The following is a 22,692-nucleotide window of genomic DNA, read 5'->3' on the forward strand; positions in this document are numbered from 1 at the left end:
GTAAGATTTATCAGAAAGGTCTATGTAAATACAGCCATAAGCACTCACAGAAACACTGCACTGAGTCCTCTGTCAAAAGAAACAGGATTTGTTGTCTCCTTCCTTGTCTCTGTAATTCCTGTGCCAGAGTCTGCGCAGCTCTCTCCCCTCCCCCGCTCCCTCAAGAATGCTAAGAACTCCCTCCCCCCCTTAGGAATGTGGATCTGAGCCAATCAGCAGGAAGCTTCTTCATAGTCATACAAACAGAGCATGTACACCGGTCTGGGTCTTGGTGCAGGAGTGAGGCATTATGGGAACTTTCTTTACAGAGCTCAGCGTTTTTTGTTTTTCCTTCCTGTTTGGCTTCTGATCATCTGAACGGGAGAAATATGGGGAGACTTAAGGTCACTATTGAGAGAACTGAAGGTATGCCTGCAGCTTGAGATTAACTCTTTATGAGCTTTTCCTTCTCCCAATATCAGTCCTTTAGACTAATTCAACAGCTGCATCAGTTCATTCATGCGGTCCCCGATTCAACGGCGCCTATACCTGTTTTGATAAGATCTTTTGGCCCTACAGTGAAATGAGCAGATCTTATAGTGTATAGCCACCTTAACTTATCTTTCTATTTAAGTCCTATCCTATTCACCTACCAGTCTCCCTGTCATTCAAACCACTGCCTGGTTGCTAGTGTAAACTGGACCCTAGCAACCAAACCACTAAAGAGCAGAAAACAGGCAAAATAATAAAAAAAAAAAATCACAAAAAGTTTAAAAGCTTAATTCACTTAGAATAGTGCCTAATGCATCAAATTAACAATTAATTTAAAAGAGAACTTCCTCATCCTGTTATTTCTAACCTTCTGAATAATATTTTATATTCCTTATTCTGCTATCCTGGCCTGGTTCTAATGTACAGAAGTCATTGCTGAGTTACTGGGTAATTCCCATAGCAACCATCTAAACCTGCGATTGCTTTAAAACTACATCACATTTTGTACTGCTCATATATCACTGTGGTATACTTCAGCATACAATGTGTGTATCATATTAAAGATGGACCAAAAACAAACTTCCCCTCGAGGGGGGTCAATAAGACTGAAAAGAAAGACCTTTCCTCCTTGTGAACATAACCGTGTAACCGTATAAAGCAGTACACAGAGTTTTCAGAGCAAGTAAATATTTTTCCTATGCTCGAGTGTAATGCTATGTAGCTGCGGTTATAGTCACGTGCCTTCATCATGCAGACAATTTAAACAAACCAGACACAAACTGCTTGCAATTAGATTTACAAATATTTTTAAACGTAGAATAAACCCTTGTGCGATAGCTTGGCCTCTTCCAGAGCCCCCCCCCCCCCAGTTTAGGCAGTACCACTAGAGACCCCCTTTAAAGGGGTTGGAACCCCAACTATGATGCCACTGTGTCCCATAGTTTTGCTACAGAAGTTGCCAAAAAGCAAACTGGGCAGTTTAGTGAGTCCCCCTAGTACGGTTTAAGATGGGGGGAGTGAGGGCTCTGGAGGGGACCAAGATATTAAAGGGACACTGCCATAATTTTTATGGGGCACTTTTTATCTCTAAATGACACTGTTACACAGCAAATAATTCCCTCTGCCATTTAACATTTTATTCTTGAACCAACAAATGTATTTGTAGCTGTAATATTGGTGTGTAGGCGCCATCTCAGTGCATTGTGCCTGAGTCTGAGCTTTCAGCCAGCGCTACACATTAGAACTGCTTTCAGCTAACCTATTGTTTCTCCTTCTCCCATGTAACTGGGGGAGTCCCAAGCCGGACTTGGATTTCTTACTATTGAGTGCTATTCTGATACCTACTGGGAGCTGCTATCTTGCTCCCTTCCCATTGTTCTACTGATCGGCTGCTGGGGGGGAGGGGTGGGATATCACTCCAACTTGCAGCGCAGCAGTAAAGTGTGCCTGAGTCTGAGCTTTCAGCCAGCGCTACACATTAGAACTGCTTTCAGCTAACCTATTGTTTCTCCTACTCCCATGTAACTGGAGGAGTCCCAAGCCGGACTTGGATTTCTTACTATTGAGTGCTATTCTGATACCTACTGGGAGCTGCTATCTTGCTCCCTTCCCATTGTTCTGCTGATCGGCTGCTGGGGGTGAGGGGGGGGGATATCACTCCAACTTGCAGCGCAGCAGTAAAGTGTGCCTGAGTCTGAGCTTTCAGAAGGAGCCAGCGCTACACATTAGAACTGCTTTCAGCTAACATATTGTTTCTCCTACTCCCATGTAACTGGAGGAGTCCCAAGCCGGACTTGGATTTCTTACTATTGAGTGCTATTCTGATACCTACTGGGAGCTGCTATCTTGCTCCCTTCCCATTGTTCTGCTGATCGGCTGCTGGGGGTGAGGGGGGGGGGGTTATTACTCCAACTTGCAGCGCAGCAGTAAAGTGAGACTGAAGTTTATCAGAGCACAGGTCACATGGCTGTGGCACCCTGGGAAATGAAGAATATGGCTAGCCCCATGGGAAAAACAATGCAGGATTCTGCTGGAGACGTTCTGTTAACTGATAGGTTTTGTAGCAAACATGTTTTCCCATGTCAGTATCGCTTTAAGAAGGGTTTCAGTTTCCTTTCATCCCATATAAAATGTCTAATAATAATAATATACCCCGCAATGTTGCAGTTTTTGGGAGGAGTAACCTCGGAGCACAAATATGGACTGATCATGTGACACACAATATAATTACACTTCATTTACTCATTTATCCTTAAGAGTGCAAATCGCTGCTTGGCTAAATTACCACTTTATTATATCTAATTAATGTGAATTATTAATGTGCCGCTCATGAGAAATTCACTCTATGTCTCCCTTTAATACATAAAATTCTGTCTCTAAACCTAAAAGGGAATGACATTAATTTAAGGCTGTATGTATTTATGTATGTATCTCTTATCTATACGTGGAAGGGTTACTTATTGGTGCATATGGGGCCCTCCCGACACTATTCTGGCATGACGCTCTCCATTCGCAGTTTATGGGAAATCTATAGGCAGACTTAGTACAGGAGAATCCCTATGCTGTCATAGTTTTATGGTATCTCTGTACAGGCTATAAGCAAACTTAGGGGGCTGTTCCTGCTGAATTGTGCTTAGTACAGGGGAATCCCTATGGTGTCATAGTTTTATGGTATCTCTGTACAGGCTATAAGCAAACTGAGGGGGCTGTTCCTGCTGAATTGTGCTTAGTACAGGGGAATCCCTATGCTGCCATAGTTTTATGGTATCTCTCTGTACAGGCTATGAGCAAACTGAGGGGGCTGTTCCTGCTGAATTGTGCTTAGTACAGGGGAATCCCTATGCTGCCATAGTTTTATGGTATCTCTCTGTACAGGCTATGAGCAAACTGAGGGGGCTGTTCCTGCTGAATTGTGCTTAGTACAGGGGAATCCCTATGCTGTCATAGTTTTATGGTATCTCTCTGTACAGGCTATGAGCAAACTGAGGGGGCTGTTCCTGCTGAATTGTGCTTAGTACAGGGGAATCCCTATGCTGCCATAGTTTTATGGTATCTCTCTGCACAGGCTATGAGCAAACTGAGGGGGCTGTTCCTGCTGAATTGTGCTTAGTACAGGGGAATCCCTATGCTGCCATAGTTTTATGGTATCTCTCTGTACAGGCCATGAGCAAACTTAGGGGGCTGTTCCTGCTGAATTGTGCTTACTACAGGGGAATCCCTATGCTGCCATAGTTTATGGTATCTCTCTGTACAGGCTATGAGCAAACTTAGGGGGCTGTTCCTGCTGAATTGTGCTTAGTACAGGGGAATCCCTATGTGCATAGTTTTATGGTATCTCTCTCTGTTCAGGTTATGGGCAAATGCTATTTCTGCTGAACTGTTAATAGTACAGGGGAATAAATGCTGGCAAGGTACCTGCCTTTACAGGCTATAAGACCACCCAGGGAGCCACCCATGGAAGGGTGAATGCCATTTACAGTCCTGTTCAGCTGTAAACCCAATAATTCCGCAGACTGACACTGCAGTTGAGCTGACAGCTTATTATCCCCAGCAAGGTCATTAGGTTGGAAGCATTGCCCCCAGTGACTGACATCTGATAGCGAGCCGGTCACATAGCAGTCAGGTAGGGAACCGGCCTAGACATGGATACTGTCCCTGCTAAGGGTAAAGACACACGGAGCTACTCGTAGCAGCTACTATTTACAGCTACACAAATAGACAATGTTGATCATTTACTGATAATTGTCTCTACGTGTGTTTTATCAGAGGCAATTCTCAGTATTGTCTATGGCACGGTATTTTCTGGTGTTTAGTAGCTGTGACAAGTAGCTGCTACTAAGTAGTTCTGTGTGTCTTCACCCTTATGGCTAGTTTTAGTTGAGATCAGCAGTATGACTGCTCCCGCAAATGCATCAAATGATAACAGAGAAGAGATTTTAATTTCATACTGGTGTGTAAAGATTTTACTAAAAGTGGCAATTAATGTTTTGCCTGGAGCCGTACGAGGCGACTGCGAGTTCCATCACAGAGTATTCCATATACGGGGTGCCGGCCAAAGTTTTTGAAACGCAAAATTAGAGGGGGGGGGGGGAGCAAACACGTTCCATTCATTAACAGGGGCTCCCAAAGGGGGGGGGGGGGGAAATAGCCCAGTCAGTTTTCACAGGCACAAGTGAATGATAATCTTACATGAAACGGATTATTGGCAGACATAATAAATGGGAATGGGGGGGAAAAAGAAGCTTCAGCTTTGTGTATTACAAATGCCTCATTGTTCCCTTGCTTTAGTGTAAAACATACAAAACTTCAACTGGATAAGCCCGGGCAATTATTTTCCTTTATTCCTTGGCTGTGACTGGGAGGCTGGGATTTGTAGTACAACGACAACCAAAGAACAGCACCTTAAGGGCCACTGCTATTGCTTTCTAATTGCTTAATTTATTAAATTAAGTTATTGCTTTATTCACATTACACACAAGTTACTTATATACTTTAGTATGATATAGAGAGTAATATTCTAACACAACTTGCAAATGGTCTTCAATTTTTTATCATTTGTAGTTTTTTGTTTTAATTATTTCAGTTTTTGTTCAGCAGCCCTCCAGCTTGGAGTTTCAGCAGTTGATTGGTTGCTAGGATCCAAATGACCTTAGCAACCAGGGTGTGGTTTAAATAAAAGACTGATATATGAATAGAAGTGTACTTGAATGGATTAGTTATATTAAGTAACAATAACAATTAAACTGCAGACTCACAGAGCAATAGTTTTTTTGCTGCGGGGTCACTGACCCCTGTTCTAGGGGCTGAAAGCTACAAAGTAGGCAAATAAGAAATAAATTATAAAGACCAATTGAAAAGTTGCTCAGAAGATACTAAAAGTTAACTTTAGGGCTGTGGCAGACGGGGAGATTAGTCGCCCGCGAAAGTTGCTGTAAAACTACTGCTGATGCCAAACATCTGCACCAGAGATCCAGTGAGTAAAGGGGCATTTATCTACTGCCGCCTCCTTGGTGACCTCGGCGAGGAGACAAATAAACGGAGCCTGAAATTATATCACTCAAATAAATGGAACCAGTGATATTGAGCCATTGCCGACTCTTGGACTCATTTCTAAATGAGACTGTAAAGTCTGCATTGGCAAATTATCAACAATAATATGCTTATAGTGCTTCAATTTGAATTATTGAAGCACTACTACTCAAGTCTAGTAACCCATAGCAACCAATCAGATGAGTACTAAAATACAAGTGACCAGTAAATGCTACCTGTTGCTGCACATTTTATTGCATTACACCTACTATCTCCAGCACAGGTGTTGTACAGTAGCCTAAGCTGGGCAGAGATGGTCCAATAAAAGCCCACCAAGACCAAGTTGGGGCTTATTCCCCTGTTCATGAGAGGCCCCCCATTGCCTGCACAACTGAGCTGCAGATATCCATCAGGCAGGTTAGAAAAACCCAACAAGCAAGGATCTCATTGGTGCAATGTGGTCCTCTTCCAATGGGTCTACCTTGGCCTCCATTAGGATCCAACTGCACCCGGGACAGCTGATCTATATATTAAGGGGTAGTGCTCCTCTTTGTCCTCTTTAATACAGGTATAGGATCTATTATCCAGAATGGGGTCATGGTGTTTTCCTGATAAGGAATCTTTCCGTAACTTGGATTACCATACCTTAAGTCTAGTAAAATCTGATTTATACAGTAAATAAACCCAATAGGATTGTTTTGCCTTCAATTGGGATTAATTATATCTTAGGATCAAATACAATGTACTATTTTATTAGTACAAAGAAAAAGGAAATCAGTGTAAAAATTGTAATTATTTGCTTATAATGGAGTCTATGGGACATGGCCTTCCCGTAATTCAGAGCTTCGGGGATAATGGGTGTCTGGATAATGGATCCCATATATACATATACACACACAGTGCACATATTTTTGCCTCCTGTATCAGTCAGTATCTGTATATAAGGCCCGGGACGTACTCCGCCAGCAGACTAGAGTAAATTCAACAGCTTAGTAGGTCATGTGTTTGAAAACAAACATCTGATTGGGTTGCTATGGGTTACTAGACCTAAGGCAAACTTTGTGACTCTGACAGGGAGCAAACCAACAAGCCACAGCTTCTGGGAAAAGGCATCCACCTGTAGCTGTCTCTGCTAGCCCTATTCTGTGTGGCCTTCAAGCCACAATAAGTTATTTTCTGCTCCTAGCAGGCCCAACTGGGATCTGAAGGTGCTGAGCACCCACGCCCAACTGCTGCCCCAGCCCAGTGGGTGAGACCAGGGGACAGTGAGCTTGTGAATAGTGCACAGGGCTGCTGTACACTAGCGCTGAGCACTAACAAAGCAAAAGCACATATTATGGGCAGTGTGTATAAGCAAATAAGCAGGAGGAGGCAGGGAGCAGACACCCACTATTCATGACTGCAGAGACATTTTTAGAAGTGCAAACTCCCAACAAGCCTTGACTTTCACGGGTCAGAACAGCAGCGTAATGCTTTGACCCAATGATTTCTATGAGCGAGCAGAAGAGATTATCCATCTCTATATCCCCAAAGCTTGCCCCTTGCTGCCAAACCCCCCCCCGATGCTACTAAATACATGGGCGAACGCCGCTTAGCCACCGCAGGATGATGATGCAGTGCAGGGATAACATCTCCCAGGTTCTGAATGGGTCAAATGGATTCCGCAGATAGAGACCGTAGGAGGCAAAGTGACGTCATTTCCCCATGAATCATGAACAAAGGAGAACATGTGGATATCGGCAACTGCCCCTCACCCTGGCAACAGCATGTGGCTACCATGCCAGCTTGTAACGGGGGGGATATAGGCGTTATACCGCGATCAACCTCCCCATCATTATTCATAGCTGTCGGCCGCCTTTCTCCTCAGTGATAACTGCGAATGGGAAAATTCCACCGGCTCGGGCGGATTTATCTGGGGACAGTGCAACAAAGGCTTTGTTGACAAATGCAATCAGTCTCACAATGATATATACACACATTATACATATATATATATTATATACACACGCCTGTGACAGTAACTCCCATGAATAATATAAATACTAATTCTAATCATAAGCAGAAAGCAATCAGTATCAGACCAACAAATGGTGCCCGCCGGCATCTGCCTTCCTCTGAATGTAATTACGTGTGACATGTATAGCCTGCATCGTGCACGGATTAGTTGAACCGCAACTCCCTTGTTCAGCAACAGTTATTATTATTAACATTCATTTATAAAGCGCCAACATATCCCGCAGCGCTGTACAATAAGTGGGTTTCATACATTGGACAAACAGAGTAACATATAAAGCAACCAATAACCGATACAAGAGGTGAACAGTTGCAAAAATGCCCTAAAATCTTGTTTGTCCTTGGCCTTAGGCTTAATCTATGGGAAATGTGCTGCACGAACTTCTGCTTGAGTCGATAGGCCTCACTTACTAAGGGAGCCTAGGTGGGCCTAGCCCAGAATGGAACACGGGGTTCAGGTGGCACCACTTGGGGGTGCCTAGCTTGCACTTTATTAAGATGCACAAGAGTCCTGCACGGGGTTAATTAACTGCAGAATACCCACTAAATAGTCACATTTCTGGCAAAAAAACGCGGGTACCCTAGCTGGGTAAAGTGCAAGCTCTACTCTGGAGCTGTCCACCCCATTCCCTCTTGAACAAAAACAATTTTTTAAATTCCAAACTGGTTAAGCCGCCTCCTTAATGATGTCACTTCTGGTTTAAGCAGTTCCCAGGTCAGGATAAAGTTAACCCCTTGCAGAAGCGAGGGAAAAGGCAACGTGTGAATGCGGGTCTGGGTTGGGCCGACTGGACCCCCGCAGGGCTTTAGGGCAAGCTAGGGAGAACCATTAGGAGAAGGCAGATCCTTGTACTTACCCTGCCTTGGGTCAGATTTAACACCCAGCTAAAGGAACAGCCTATGGCGCAGGTTCTTTATTGATGTGGGTGCAATATTACACCACCTACTCACCCTTATAGGATAACTAAATAAAATCGAACGCGTTTCCTACATGGGAACCATTGATAAATGGATGAAAGCTGCTAATTTCCACCCAGCAGTCAAAATGTCCCATGCACCCCTATTACCAACAGCAAGGTGCCAAGCACAGCAAACCCCACAGGCACAAGTGCTCCATGGCTGCAATTTTGATTATCTACCAGTGTCCAAATCCAATGACCGGAGTAAATCCAACAGCACCCCAAAGCCCCTTTAATAAATTCAACAGGTTATTTTATCCTAAATCCAATGGCAGCTAAAGGGGATCCGGTTAGATATGATTATGCCCTGAAGCAAACCGATGACTTCCCGTATTCTGAACCAAAACCCCATAAAGGTAGGTAGTAAAATAGATACGGGGTTTGGGGCACCGAGCATTTAAATGGCAACATTCCTCCACCTTGCACAGCTCGTCATCATCCTCTTTCCAGCGCATTAAATGGGTTAATTAAAAAAAAACAAGTGTGGGTAGGAAGAGTTTAATTAAGGCTCAATCGCATTCCTGCGAGACCAGATTAGAGAACCTCTGGCAAACGGTGCGTAAGTATTTCCTTCCTCTGCCAAACGTGACACGGTGACAATCCTGGAACTGGCAAGGTGAGCCCACAATAACAGGACATACAGTGGAGAATATGGACTTTTTTTTTCCTCCCCAGCTTAGGCTGGCAAGGTATCTGTTGATTTACCCTTTAATGTCAGGCACAAAGCAGCTGCGGCCTCGGAAAGGATAAACGCAGGGCGCTGAACATTTGCAGCCGAGGACGTGGGGATGTTGCATTATATGGAATACACGGGCAGAGCTAAATGTAACGGTTGGATCAGCAGCAGTTCCCAGTGATGCCCGTGCCAGTGTTTGTATGTGAGTCAGCCCAGTGTGCCACCTCTGCAGGGGAATAAGGAAAAACAAACAGGGCTTTTGTCCTTATCCCTCAGGATGTAATTAGCTCTGGCATTCCGGCATTCCCACAAGTCCTCTCTGTGATTTACCAGGAAATACTGCACCCGCTTGTTGCACTACAACTCCCAGAAGCCCCAGCATTCTAGGGGGCAACTATGCTGTTTCTTATAGGAGAAATGATATGAATAGAATTTCAGTTCTGGCTGGCAGGTTGGCAATAGACATTGGTAGCCATTTCTGTCCCTGTGACAGAGTACTGGGTATTTAAGGACTAGTTCATACAGACCATGGTCCCTAGTCGTAAAACCACCCCAAATATTCGGCCGCACTCTGGCTTCCTACACCAGTGGCACAGCCTCTCCGACAGTTTGGGCCACACCATCAGGGCCAGCTTGCTGCCACCTTCTGCCTTTAATACAAAGCTGCATGACGTTTTGCTCAATTTCTTGCATCCGACTGTGCTGGTTTCCGCGCAGCCATGCAGCTACATTATACAGCCATCAGCAGTGACAGCAAAACCTTCCAACAATGGGGTCCGCAGGTTTGGACATGAGGGGGGGCACCCATATCCCCTATACCCTGGCACACAAGATATAACAGCAGGGCAAGATACAGTGTGTGTAAGGCACAATTAAATAGGTTACAAGGTGCCATAAATAAGCAGACACACTGGCACCAACAGTAGCTATATACCCCAACTGGGCATAATGTGGCCCTTGCTGTACATACAGGCTCACTAACCCTGGAGTCTCTATGATATCCACATTGGGCAGCTCACTGTACAATAGAGATCCACAACCTGTAGCTCTCCAGCAATCACAAGGGTAGGCCCCCGGCATCCCTCCCAAAGGGCACAGCTAAGGGCTCTGGCAAATGCCCTACCCTAACAGCATCTCTTCAAAGCAATTTCTGTGACTACATTTCCCAGCAGCCCTGGCGGCCCCACAGCAATACAAGGAGAATAGACAGAGGGGGTTTACAGCCCAGCCCCCCCCCCCCCCTTACAGCGCTGCGTTCCGGGGAGGCGAGGGTTCCCACTCAGTGCGTTTCCCCCAGTGCCTATGGATCTGCAGGGCTGTACCAAGTGGCCTGTACATGTTTTAAGGGGAAGCGGATATCCCCCCCGTCCACTCGCAGTGGTCTAGCCCGCCTGACCCCTTTGGATTTTTAGGACTGTGCAAAGTGACCCCCCCCCTTCCCCCATACAATGTTCTGGCCCGCCCGGCCCCTAAATATCTGCAAGGCTGTACCAAGTGACCCCCTGGGGGGGGATACTCACATTTTCCGTGTCCCGCTCGTTGACTGTGGGCAGTGGCGTCCTGGCCGACATCTTGTTCGGCTCCAAAGATACAGAGAGAGACGAGTCCCTCCTGCCCGGGCTTTCCTTCCGGCCTCTCCCCCCTCCGCGGGTTCAGTGCAGTAATAGCGATAACCGAGTGGGAAAGAGAGATGGTGGGAATGACAGGGATGGTCACACAGGGCGCCCCTCAGCCTGCATGGTAGTGTGACAAATCACAGCGACGGCAGCAGCATCCTTCTTCCTACTCCGCCTCAAAGCGGGGTGCTTGGGGACCCCCTGGCCGCCTTTAGGCTCATTCCCAGCCGCAGGTGCTGTCCCAGTAATCCAGTGAAGAGGGATGGTGGGAGCAGGTCTCTCTCTTAGGCTCTGCCAACCCCGAACCCTTCCTCCTGCTACTGCCCCCCTCAGGCCGGCTGGGGGACTGCCGCTTCCACTGGGATCATCCCAGGGAATGGGTGGGATTAACTGACACATTGTCAGGGGGGGTGGGGGAGAGGAGACAGCTGCTGAGTGGGGATTCTGGGAGTTGTAGTTAGCACACGTTTAATTCCCATTATTCCTCGTCCTTGGACAGATAATTTACTGAGTGTATCTTCCCAGGGCGGGGTGGGTGCTGAGATCAAAGGGTGCTGGGAGTTGTAGAGGTGCATTAGAGCCTATGGCTGCAAGGTACAGTAATATAATTTCTCCCAAGGTCTGAAGGGAAAATAACTGACCAACCGCAACCTGTACTTATTGTAGGGAACAGGATTTCACCAACACTAATACAGGGAGATTGTTGTGTAGCCCCCTGTGCTCAGCTATTAAGGGACTCCAACTCCCATTACGCCCCTGGGGGTGGTCAAAGGGCGCCTCTGGGGGTAAGAATTAACATAGTGCTTTGTGATCACTGTAATAATTATATTTTTTATACCTCTTAAAGTCTGGTCGGGTACCCACAAAATGCCTGCAAAGCCTATGTGCATAGGGTGCAACAGACTGGGCTGCGGGTAGGTACATACAGCCTATCCCTAGTTCAGCCAGGCCCGGATTGTCAATCTGTGGGTTTAGGCAAATGCCAGAGGGGCTGCTGTAAGATGCCATAGACAGTCACTATTGGGCTGTTTGGGCCTCTGTGTACTTGGAATGACAGGGCCTATTTTGACTTCCAGACAGTGGGGCCCCACACACTACATCGCTGCTCCCACTCGTTAACCCACTACCCTACAGATACCTAACTGAGGTGGGGTGACTGGGGGTATGGGCTTGCTTAGGGCACCCCTTAGCTTTGGCACTGCCACTGGACCTTCTGCTACTACCTAATCAGACACAGTGTTTCCCAACCCATCCCCTATGCAGACCTCCCCGTTGCTGGATCTAGGGGGGGTTTCTAGCACCAGAGAGGGCAATTGTGCTCTCTGATTAAACAACTGAATTTCTGGCTCTCACCTTTGCTTATTACAGAAGCATCCCTGGGTTGCAGGTAAGATAACCCTCCTGACTTTGGGAGGTCATGGGCAGATTACATGGATAATTTTTGGGTTACGGTGGCCTTAAACCATAGGATCGGCTTGTTTGGCAAGGTCACCCAAGGAGGGGATCGTTCCACCGATTTGCCCAACTAAGGTGGGCAATATCAGAGTAATTTGATCTTTGGCCCCCGGGCCAAATGGTCGAATTACTATGATGGGAATAGGACCCATCAGTGCAAGGACTGCATCACTAAGCCGATGCAGCCCCCGATCCAATGGGAAAATCAAACCTGCCTGATCAACATCTGGTCAATTTTAGGCTAGATATTGGTCTGGCAGGCCCATCGGGGATCCACATACAGGGGCAGATAAGCTGCCCAATTTGAACGACCTGAATCTGCAGCTGAAATCTGCCCGTGTATTGTCACCTTTATGCACCACAAAGGTCTTCCAAGCAAAATTGTGTGTCTGGGTGGGATTGCAGGTGTGCCTAACCAATCTGGCATACCTTCTGACCAATCAGCCCATACAGCATACAAGGAGAAACAGTGCATCAGCAGATGAAATTACCCAGCCTGCCTCATCCCAATATACATAGGACATGCATATCGATCAGCTTCATTACACTGGGGCTCATAGCTATGCGTGTATGGCCACTTGGTTCATTTAAGCCAAAGGGGCAAACTGAGGCAGGGAAGAAATTCTGTCGGGCAAAAAGCAGTAGATTTCACATGTATTCATATTTAAGCTGATGAGGGGGGGGGGGTTGCCCTGCACGTATAACCATGTCCTAACAACATGCGTGTCTTTACCAGTACAATGCACTTCCAGGAGATTTTGCTCAGAGACAGTTCCTAACATGTTGTTTCAGGAACATTTGTGTGACACAAGCCCGGGGCAGATTTCCTGCTAAGCTGGCCATACATGAATCTTTTGTATGATTTCTGGTGTGTCTGTTGGGCACACAATTCAAACCAATATCTTTGCACATTGGACATTGGCCAATTTAACTTTTGACTTCCATCTGCTAAAGCACCATGTTGGCCAGTGAATGGGCAACCACCCTTTTTTACTTCCATCCTGATCCTTGAGGCGCTGGCCCCAAATGGGCCATGTTATATACTACTGTGTCTTGTATTGTGTAGATAGATATAAACCAAGTGAGAGCCTTAGCTCAACCACCAGGAGCCAAAATATAAAACCTGCATGCCCCTAAGGGCGATGACACACAAGGAGATTAGTCGCCTTGCAGTTAATCACCTCTAGCGGTGGCCACTAATCTCCTTTGAATTATTGTTTCCTTCTGGCAACAATGTAAATCCCCGGTAGGAAAACATGCTTTGCTTCGGCTTTCCAAAGTCACCTGAGGTTCTCTTGCGAGGCAACTTGAGTCAACCTCGGGAAGCCGAAGCAACATGTTTTCCTACCAGCGATTTCCACTGTTGCCAGAAGGAAAGCGCTCAAGGAGATTAGACTCCACCACTAGAGATTAATCGTGGAGCATCTAATCTTGTGTGCCATTGCCTTAAACTGTGTTACATAAGAATTAAGATAGGTGAATTCAGTTGCAGCTGCTATGGAATAAGGTAAGGCCACCAGTGTATCAGGGTATAAAGCAGTAGCTTCTGGTACCACATAAGTTCTGATACCAAGAGATTTGATTCTGCAGACAGATCTGGACAGATTTTTCGTTTCAGAGACCATCAGGGTGAACTAATGCCAATGATGATGTCCCAGTAATGCCCCCTAGTGACTAACTTTCGCCAAGACAATTACACCGATCAACTAGTAAAACCGAATGCACCTCTGACTGACAGCAGCAATAGGAAGGTTCAAACAGCTGTGTCCAATAGTCACCGTAAGAGCCGACAGTTGTTCATATAAATAGATCACTATTGATTATAACTCCTGTGAGTGTCGGTCGCTGCATTGTTTGGTAGAGCACAGGCATTCTTTACTTTGTATTAGCTCTGTATTGTCAGACATTGTAGCTAACGGAAAGAGAGGAAATTGGCAGGTAAGGGTGAAAGGACAAATATGAAAAAAAACAGATTGGGTTGGGCTGCTTGGAAGATGATGATATGACCATGGTGTTAAAGGACTGGGCATGTCTGCCAGTTTGGGGATCGCTTTTAACAGTTCATTCTGTGGTACCATCAAATCTCAGGTGATCTGTCCAAACATTTTTGAGTTAAATCTTTAACAAGCTTTTACTCTTTAATGGACGTGCTTACTGCCCTTTAAAAAATGATTGTCAGCATCGGCCTGAGTGCAGCTACACGGTGCATAAAAACATGGAAGCATGAATTTTCAGGCCGATCTATGCTCCTCATATCTGAGATCAGATCAGCTTCTCTCCGCCTGCCTACAAGTTGCCTAAAGGTGGCCAATCTGATTTTAGCTGCCGATATTGGTCCTTTAGACCAATTCGCCAACTTATCTACCCCTGTATTAGCACGAAGGAAGGGCCTTCTCTAGCAACATCTGGCCTGAAATCAGGCAGATCTCAATCTGGCAGGTTTGATTTTTTCCATCTGATTGGGGACCGAATCAGCTCGTTGATGCTCCCCCCGAACCTATACCCGCCGTCTTAATTCGATTGTTTGGCCCTAGGTCCAAACAACCAAATTAGCCCGATATCGCCCACCTATAGGTGGGCATATCGGGAGAAGATCTGCTCGCTTGGCGACCTCACCAAACAAGTGGATCGTACTGTGAATGTCCAGCTTTAGGCTGATGTTACACGGGCTGATTTTGGGCCTGCAGAAAAATGGAGGCCCAGAATCCACCCCAGCGTTGGTGTCGGCCCTCTTCCTTACCTGCACTCAGAACCATTGCACCGACCCAGGTTCAGGCACACACAGCAGATGTCTACTACAAAAAGCAAACTCTTGCGTTTCAGTGCCAATGGTTTCCGGGTGCAGGCAAGGAAGAAGGCTGATGCCAGCGTAGGGGGCTGATATTCAGCAGGCCAAGAATCGACCCCATGTGGCATCAATACAGGAGCCCATATAGTAGTTTGACCAGGACAAACTAACACCAATACGAGGGCAATACACACATACGGCCAATTTAGTATTGTTCATTTGGTTGGCCAATGTGCATCCGGAGCTCCTCTTCATTTCCTGCTGTTCTGTTCATTTGAGCCAACAGTCCAAACAATCAGAACAGCAGGAACTGAAGAGGATTGTTCTGGAGGATGGCCTGAAAGAGTAGAACAATCAGAGAGGAACTATGGCCTTCAGCCGGCCAACAGTAATTCTCCACCGTGTAGCTATAAACATGATATTATCCCTTTAAATCTTCCAACCTCTCCGAATGCCTTTGACATGTTACATTTCCTGACAGCTAGAGGGAGAATAAAGGTAAAGTTGTATCCAGCAATGCTTTCTGCTGGCTCATTGCAACAATCCCTCTCTTTCCGCTGTCAGAAATAAAAGCATTACTGTTACAGCAACGGCAGCTCCTTGGCTATGATCTTTATTCGGATGCAGAAATGAATATAATAAAGTACATTGAATTGAATTTAAAGAAGGTAAATATTAGTATGGAATGGTCTTGTGGAAACAGCCAGAGGTTGGTTATTTGTATTTCAGAGCTTTATCTCTGGTTATGTCAATATTTAGATTGCCAAGGTTTATAGTTCTTGTAAACTGTAACAAATACTCACTGTACCGTCTGGGTTCCATGGCGAGTAAAGCTAGCCATACACATACAGATCCAGTTATGTTTCTGCAAATATTGTGTAATCCTCACTGGCTCAGTTCTAACCAGTACCAGCAGCCCCAAATGCCACCCCCTCTCTCCCGCTCCCCACTTACAACTTTAGCGTCAGAGCATAGCTACATAGGGTTGAAAAAAGACAAGAGACCATCAAGTTCAACCCTTCCAAGTAAACCCAGCACCCACAACCTAAACTTACCTATCTATACACTCACATGGGGTCTTTCTGTAATTTGGATCTCCATACCTTAAGTCTACTAATAATCATGTAAGCATAACTTAAACCCAATAACATTGTTTTGCCTCCAATAAGGATTAATTGTAACTTAGTTGGGATCAAGTACAGGTACTGTTTTATTATTACAGAGAAAAGGGAATCATTTAACCATTAAATAAACCCAATAGGGCTGTTCTGCCCCCAATAAGGGGTAATTATATCTTAGTTGGGATCAAGTACAGGTACTGTTTTATTATTACAGAGAAAAGGGAATCATTTAACCATTAAATAAACCCAATAGGACTGTTCTGCCCCCAATAAGGGGTAATTATATCTTAGTTGGGATCAAGTACAGGTACTGTTTTATTATTACAGAGAAAAGGGAATCATTTAACCATGAAATAAACCCAATAGGACTGTTCTGCCCCCAATAAGGGGTAATTATATCTTAGTTGGGATCAAGTACAGGTACTGTTTTATTATTACAGAGAAAAGGGAATCATTTAACCATTAAATAAACCCAATAGGGCTGTTCTGCCCCAATAAGGGGTAATTATATCTTAGTTGGAATCAAGTACAGGTACTGTTTTATTATTACAGAGAAAAGGGGATCATTTAACCATTAAATAAACCCAATAGGGCTGTTCTGCCCCCAATAAGGGGTAATTATATCTTAGTTGGGATCAAGTACAGGTACTGTTTTATTATTACAGAGAAAAGGGAATCATTTAACCATTAAATAAACCCAATAGGGCTGTTCTGCCCCAATAAGGGGTAATTATATCTTAGTTGGGATCAAGTACAGGTACTGTTTTATTATTACAGAGAAAAGGGAATCATTTAACCATTAAATAAACCCAATAGGGCTATTCTGCCCCCAATAAGGGGTAATTATATCTTAGTTGGGATCAAGTACAGGTACTGTTTTATTATTACAGAGAAAAGGGAATCATTTTTAAAAATGTAAATTATTTTATTAAAATAGAGTCTATGGGAGATGGACTTCCCATAATTCTGAGGTTTTGGAATGACAGGTTTCTTGATAAGAGATCCCATCAGTGGCATAACTAGATGTTACTGGGCCACACAGCATTTTAGGGCCCCAAAACATTAATAAGTTGACCTATTCTCCCAATATATATTGAAAGTGCTTATTAATTTGGGTCTTACTGCCCCCCCCCCCCCAATCCTGGGCCCCCCTGCAACTGCAGGGTCTGCTTCCTCTGTAGTTACGCCCCTGAATCCCATAACTGTACAACATAAGATTCTGGCTCATTCTGGAGGGGCTCAGTAATGCTTTTACACTTGTCTTGTCGAAGCTTTAATAAGTAAGACAGCATTCCTCAAATAATAATAAAATAAATACTATTTATTTCTTATATCATTATTATTTGGTGTGTTCCTTATACTGAGATGGTTGAACTGCCTTCTTATTTTACAGAAAAGCCCAGGGGTAAACTGTTCCTGGAAATCATTATCTTATATTGGCAACTATGGAGCAGCACTATTAATACTTTGTAAGTATTTATTTTTATATAATTAGGGGCATAGGGGCTAAAATTGAAGGCCTTTCAGAGTTAGATATTGGTTGGGGTTATTTATTGTACTGGAACTATAGCAGGGTGACTTACCCCAATGTTTCTATATATCTGTAACCTTGTTATGGGCTAAGGGGGCCCAGCCTGAAGGCCAGTTAGGGGGGGATTTGGGGTGAGTGCTTATTTGTGCCCTGGGTACCCCTGGAACTATAGCGGGGTGACTTACCCCAATGTTTCTATATATCTGTAACCTTGTTATGGGCTAAGGGGGCCCAGCCTGAAGGCCAGTTAGGGGGGGATTTGGGGTGAGTGCTTATTTGTGCCCTGGGTACCCCTGGAACTATAGCAGGGTGACTGTTACCCCAATGTTTCTATATATCTGTAACCTTGTTATGGGCTAAGGGGGCCCAGCCTGAAGGCCAGTTAGGGGGGGATTTGGGGTGAGTGCTTATTTGTGCCCTGGGTACCCCTGGAACTATAGCAGGGTGACTGTTACCCCAATGTTTCTATATATCTGTAACCTTGTTATGGGCTAAGGGGGCCCAGCCTGAAGGCCAGTTAGGGGGGATTTGGGGTGAGTGCTTATTTGTGCCCTGGGTACCCCTGGAACTATAGCAGGGTGACTGTTACCCCAATGTTTCTATATATCTGTAACCTTGTTATGGGCTAAGGGGGCCAAGCCTGAAGGCCAGTTAGGGGGGATTTGGGGTGAGTGCTTATTTGTGCCCTGGGTACACCTGGAACTATAGCAGGGTGACTTTTACCCCAATGTTTCTATATATCTGTAACCTTGCTATGAGCTAAGGGGGCCCAGCCTGAAGGCCAGTTAGGGGGAGATTTGGGGTGGAACTATAGCAGGGTGACCCCAATGTTTCTATATATCTGTAACCTTATTATTAGCTAAGGGGGCCCAGCCTGAGATTAATATACTCCTGCCATGGGATTCCAAAGCACTTTTGCTCAACCAAGTGGGGGAACTTAATGGAACAGAGTACCCTACTCTCCGTACTATGTATGTATGTGTGCCAAAAAAACTATTACCCAGATATGAAAGTCACAAGGTGGACAATGTGGGAGGCTATGGTGGGAAAGGCTATATCGCTCTATAAATGTATATGAGGTGGGAATGCCAAATATGATAAGATGTGGGGCCGATGGCTGGACCTAGATCAGAATAAAGAATCAATATGTACTTTGACTCGATTAATATACTAGAACCAGTAGGTCAGGTGATTTTAGATAATTGTCTTCCACTGCCAAATTTGGGCAATAATACCAAGTAACACACTCACAAGGGAAAACCAAGTGGCACCACTGCAAAAACTGTTTAAATTGTGATGCCATGTTTATGTTCTGTTGTTTAGTTTTGTATAAACCTTGGCATTTTCTACAAGTGCTTATTTATCCTGTCTGTAAATTATACTTTTGAATGCTCAATACAAGATTTGTTAAAGAGTAAAAGAGGGCCCAAACTGAAAGGTATTATGGGTAAGTACCTGTCTGTAACCTTGTTATGAGTTAAGGGGTCTTAGCCTAAAAATCACTTAGGGTGAAATTCGAGGTAAGTGTGTATTTTCTGCTATTGGTACCCTAGGAAATATAGCAAGGCGACTATTATAACAATTCTTTTACATATGTAATTATGGTATTAGCTAATGGGGTATAATCTGAAGGTCAGCTGGGGTTTAAAAAAAAAATGAAGGCAAACTAATCAATGACAAGTCCATTATTCTATGCCAGGGTGTAGGGCTAACTTGCCCTCTCTTCATTGCTCTGTTGAACCATTTATAGAAGAATTGTCCTTAGGGCCCCACTGCTGCTTTCAGGCCTGGATTTGCCAGCCGGGCGCCCCGAGGCCAAGTCCCCCTTGTTTGGTGCACGCACTCTTCACACTCCCAGGCACTCGCTCCCTTCTGCTTGGTTACGCATGGCCACTCTTCCGTTCATCTAGATGGCAAATGCATAAGATTTTAGGGAGATATAAAGCTTGCCTAAATAGCAGTGTACACAAAATGGCGCCTATCTGCTTGCTGTGACTATAAATTCCAAGATTGAAGGAAAAAGAAATTCAATAATTTATGTAGTGTAAGTAAAGTTTATTTTGCTCTACTAACATGATACAAAAGGATTTGGTATTATTTCTTAGGGTAAAAAGTCCCCTTTAGTTTGTGACGCCCTAGGCCTGGGCCTTTGTGGCCTTCATTATTTGCTATTTATATAGCAGCAAGCAAAGGTTGCATATAGTAGCACCACTGTGCAAGGTACAAAAATATGCAAGTAAAATACTGTGCATTTTCATTTATTTTAGGTAGAAGAAAAAGCTCTAACAAAGTTATGTACAGTATGAGTGAATGATCATTAAATCACCAGCAAGCGGCACGCTTAATGCCTTCAGTCCACAGGTTAATAATACACCGCAGTTAAGAGAATTATATGGCATCTAGACTCGAGGCGTGGGAGAATTTGCTTATTGCTATTCTTACAGATACAGAGAAAGAAATTCACAGGGACTGCAAATTGCAAGGCACTCTCAAAAATAGAAATGTGGCATAAATGATAAGGTATAGGACTAGCCGACCTTACGCAATCTTTTTTTCTCAGCAGCAACAATATGGCTGCCTGGCACTCTGAATTAATTTTAGAGGAGGGCTAAGGTCATGTGACTTATACCAGATACCCTGCGGTGCCATATTTATCTATATATTATATGTTCTTGGTCTTCCAGGCTGAGAGAACTGGCTTATTACTGTTCATACAGATACAGAGAAGAAGAAGAAGAAATCAACAACATAAACCACACACTGATACTATTGTGCAAAACAAGGTTTTGTACAATGTATGGTGCATGTATGGTGGGTTGACGAGGTGACTGATGTCGGCGAAAGCTTTGGATATCAGTCAATTTGTCGATTGGGCAGGTTTGAAATTTTTGATGGGGCACTTTTAAAGGCGCCCAGACATCGCCTGTACGTTAAAGGAATACTGTCATGGGAAAACATGTTTTTTTCAAAACACATTAGTTAATAGAGATCCTCTAGCAGAGAATTGCATTGTTATCTGTTTTTCCCATGGGGCTAGCCATATTCTTCATTTCCCAGGGTGCCACAGCCATGTGACCTGTGCTTTGATAAACTTCAGTCACACTTTACTGCTGCGCTGCAAGTTGGAGTGATATCCCCTCCTTCCCCCCCAGCAGCCGATCAGCAGAACAATGGGAAGGGAGCAAAATAGCAGCTCCCAGTAGGTATCAGAATAGCACTCAATAGTAAGAAATCCAAGTCCGGCTTGGGACTCCTCCAGTTACATAAGAGTAGGAGAAACAATAGGTTAGCTGAAAGCAGTTCTAATGTGTAGTGCTGGCTCTAACGATAATAAGGTTACCAAATTTCCAACGTAAAATAAAGGGACTGGAATGTTTCTGCTTCGCAAAATGTTGATGCCACACCCACTTTTTGGCCACTCCCCCATTGCTGTACACTTAAGGTCCCCATACACGGGCCGATAGAAGCTGCCGATATCGGTCCCTTGGACCGACTCGGCAGCTTATCGGCCCGTGTAGGGGCAGAAACGATCGGACTGGCCAGATATCGGTCGGCCAGGTTAGAAAATCCCGTCGGATCGGGGACCGCATCGGCTCGTTCATGCGGTCCCCGAACCGACTGCCCCATTGCCGCTTGCAGAATTCGATCATTTGGCCCCAGGGCCAAACGATCGAATTCACCGACATGCCTCCCCGATATCGCCACCCGTAGGTGGGGATATCGGGTGAAGATCCGCTCGCTTGGCGACATCGCCAAGCGAGCGGATCTGCCCGTGTATGGCCACCTTTACTCAACATAACAGTCAAATATTTTAATTTTAAATTTTCCCCGGGAAAGCTCCAAAATAATTGTGTACATATTCCTTCCTTTAGCAAGAGAAAAGTTATTGCGTGAAGTTTGAAGGAAGTGGGGGCGAAGAACGCTTCTTCCTTCCTCCTGCCCTGAAATAGCAATGATTGGAGGTTGGCCGCCCTCTTTCCATAGGGACAGCCAGGGACAGCTTTCAGAGGCGGGGATGCTTGCCGAGGTTAATATTCCACTGGGACAGGGAACATGAAATGGGTCAGTCCCCCTGAAATGGCTAAGGGAGATTATGGCTTAATTTAACCTGCAGTTTACTCCTTGCTGGGAAAGGGAGGGGATCCCTAATGTCGGTAATTAATGCTTAATGAGAGCCCATTTGTTTCAAGCAAAGCTTGAGTGCAGGGTGATCATTATAAAAATCAGTGCTTAGCCTTGGACCTAATTCAGATCAGGCCATCATTGCACTGTAGGTTATTATGCACAGAGCCTTAATTATCTGCAGGGTTGCCATCAGTGTCCCCATTGGCTCACGGGGGCCCTATACAAGCAAAGCATTTGGGCCCCCAGAGATTTACTGAGCAGTGCTAATTATGCTGATCTATAACCATGTGTACTGTATAGTGGGTCAAAGTACAGTAGGAAACCTGATTTGTATATTTGTAAAATGCTATCAATATGCCAACATGTATATATATATATATATATATATATATAATGTACATACATGGAGCAGTTCATTTAGATGCTTACTGCATGGTAGTAATGAGCCACTATGCTACTTACCTGGTAAATAGGCATGAAGGACGTGGGTTTGATATATGTTGAATCTGAATAATATAGCTACCAATCAAATTTTTGCTTTCTGTATTTGTAAGCACCAAACCAGTAAACACCTTAAACGCATAAAAAAACACATGTATATATAAACAAACCAAGTTACAATTTTTGATTCATACTGCAGGACTACACTGAAACTAGTATAGTCTGCAGCAGGCACCCTGTTTATTTGCTAGTCATGAATGATGTAGATTTCAGATTTGCCCAGTAAGAAAGGGGAGAGATAAAAAATCTTTAAAAAATGGTCCTGACCCCTAAAAAAAAAGAGGGATTAAGAATGGAATTGTGAGGATGGGGTATAGGGGCCGCTGGCTGTGTCTCTGGGAAAGGGCACTTAGCCTCCCGCAGACAGCAGCTACGAGCTATTGACCTGAAATGTTATTCCTGAGAGCG

At 44.7% G+C, this 22,692-nt stretch overlaps 1 protein-coding gene and 1 long non-coding RNA gene across 4 annotated transcripts in view; one reads left to right on the plus strand and one right to left on the minus strand.

Annotated features, from left to right (window-relative positions):
- The window catches only part of mark1 (MAP/microtubule affinity-regulating kinase 1), a 97,492-nt gene extending 86,370 nt beyond the window's left edge, over positions 1 to 11,122 (minus strand). For both annotated transcript variants that reach the window (XM_004914790.4, XM_002936023.5), the window contains exon 1: positions 10,668 to 11,122. In XM_004914790.4, the coding sequence (XP_004914847.1) occupies positions 10,668 to 10,718 (51 nt within the window). In that variant the 5' untranslated portion in view covers positions 10,719 to 11,122. The remainder of the gene's footprint in view (positions 1 to 10,667) is intronic.
- The window catches only part of LOC105947462, a 34,530-nt gene continuing 20,846 nt past the window's right edge, over positions 9,009 to 22,692 (plus strand). The window contains exons 1-2 of one of the 2 annotated variants that reach the window (XR_001170916.3): positions 9,009 to 9,087; positions 17,521 to 17,596. This is a non-coding gene — a long non-coding RNA (uncharacterized LOC105947462). Of the gene's footprint in view, positions 9,088 to 11,218; positions 12,151 to 17,520; positions 17,597 to 22,692 lie in introns of those variants that run through there. The other variant, XR_004222667.1, reaches the window with a different exon arrangement.

Source organism: Xenopus tropicalis, chromosome 5 (assembly GCF_000004195.4).
Source record: "Xenopus tropicalis strain Nigerian chromosome 5, UCB_Xtro_10.0, whole genome shotgun sequence".
Lineage (NCBI taxonomy): Eukaryota > Metazoa > Chordata > Amphibia > Anura > Pipidae > Xenopus > Xenopus tropicalis.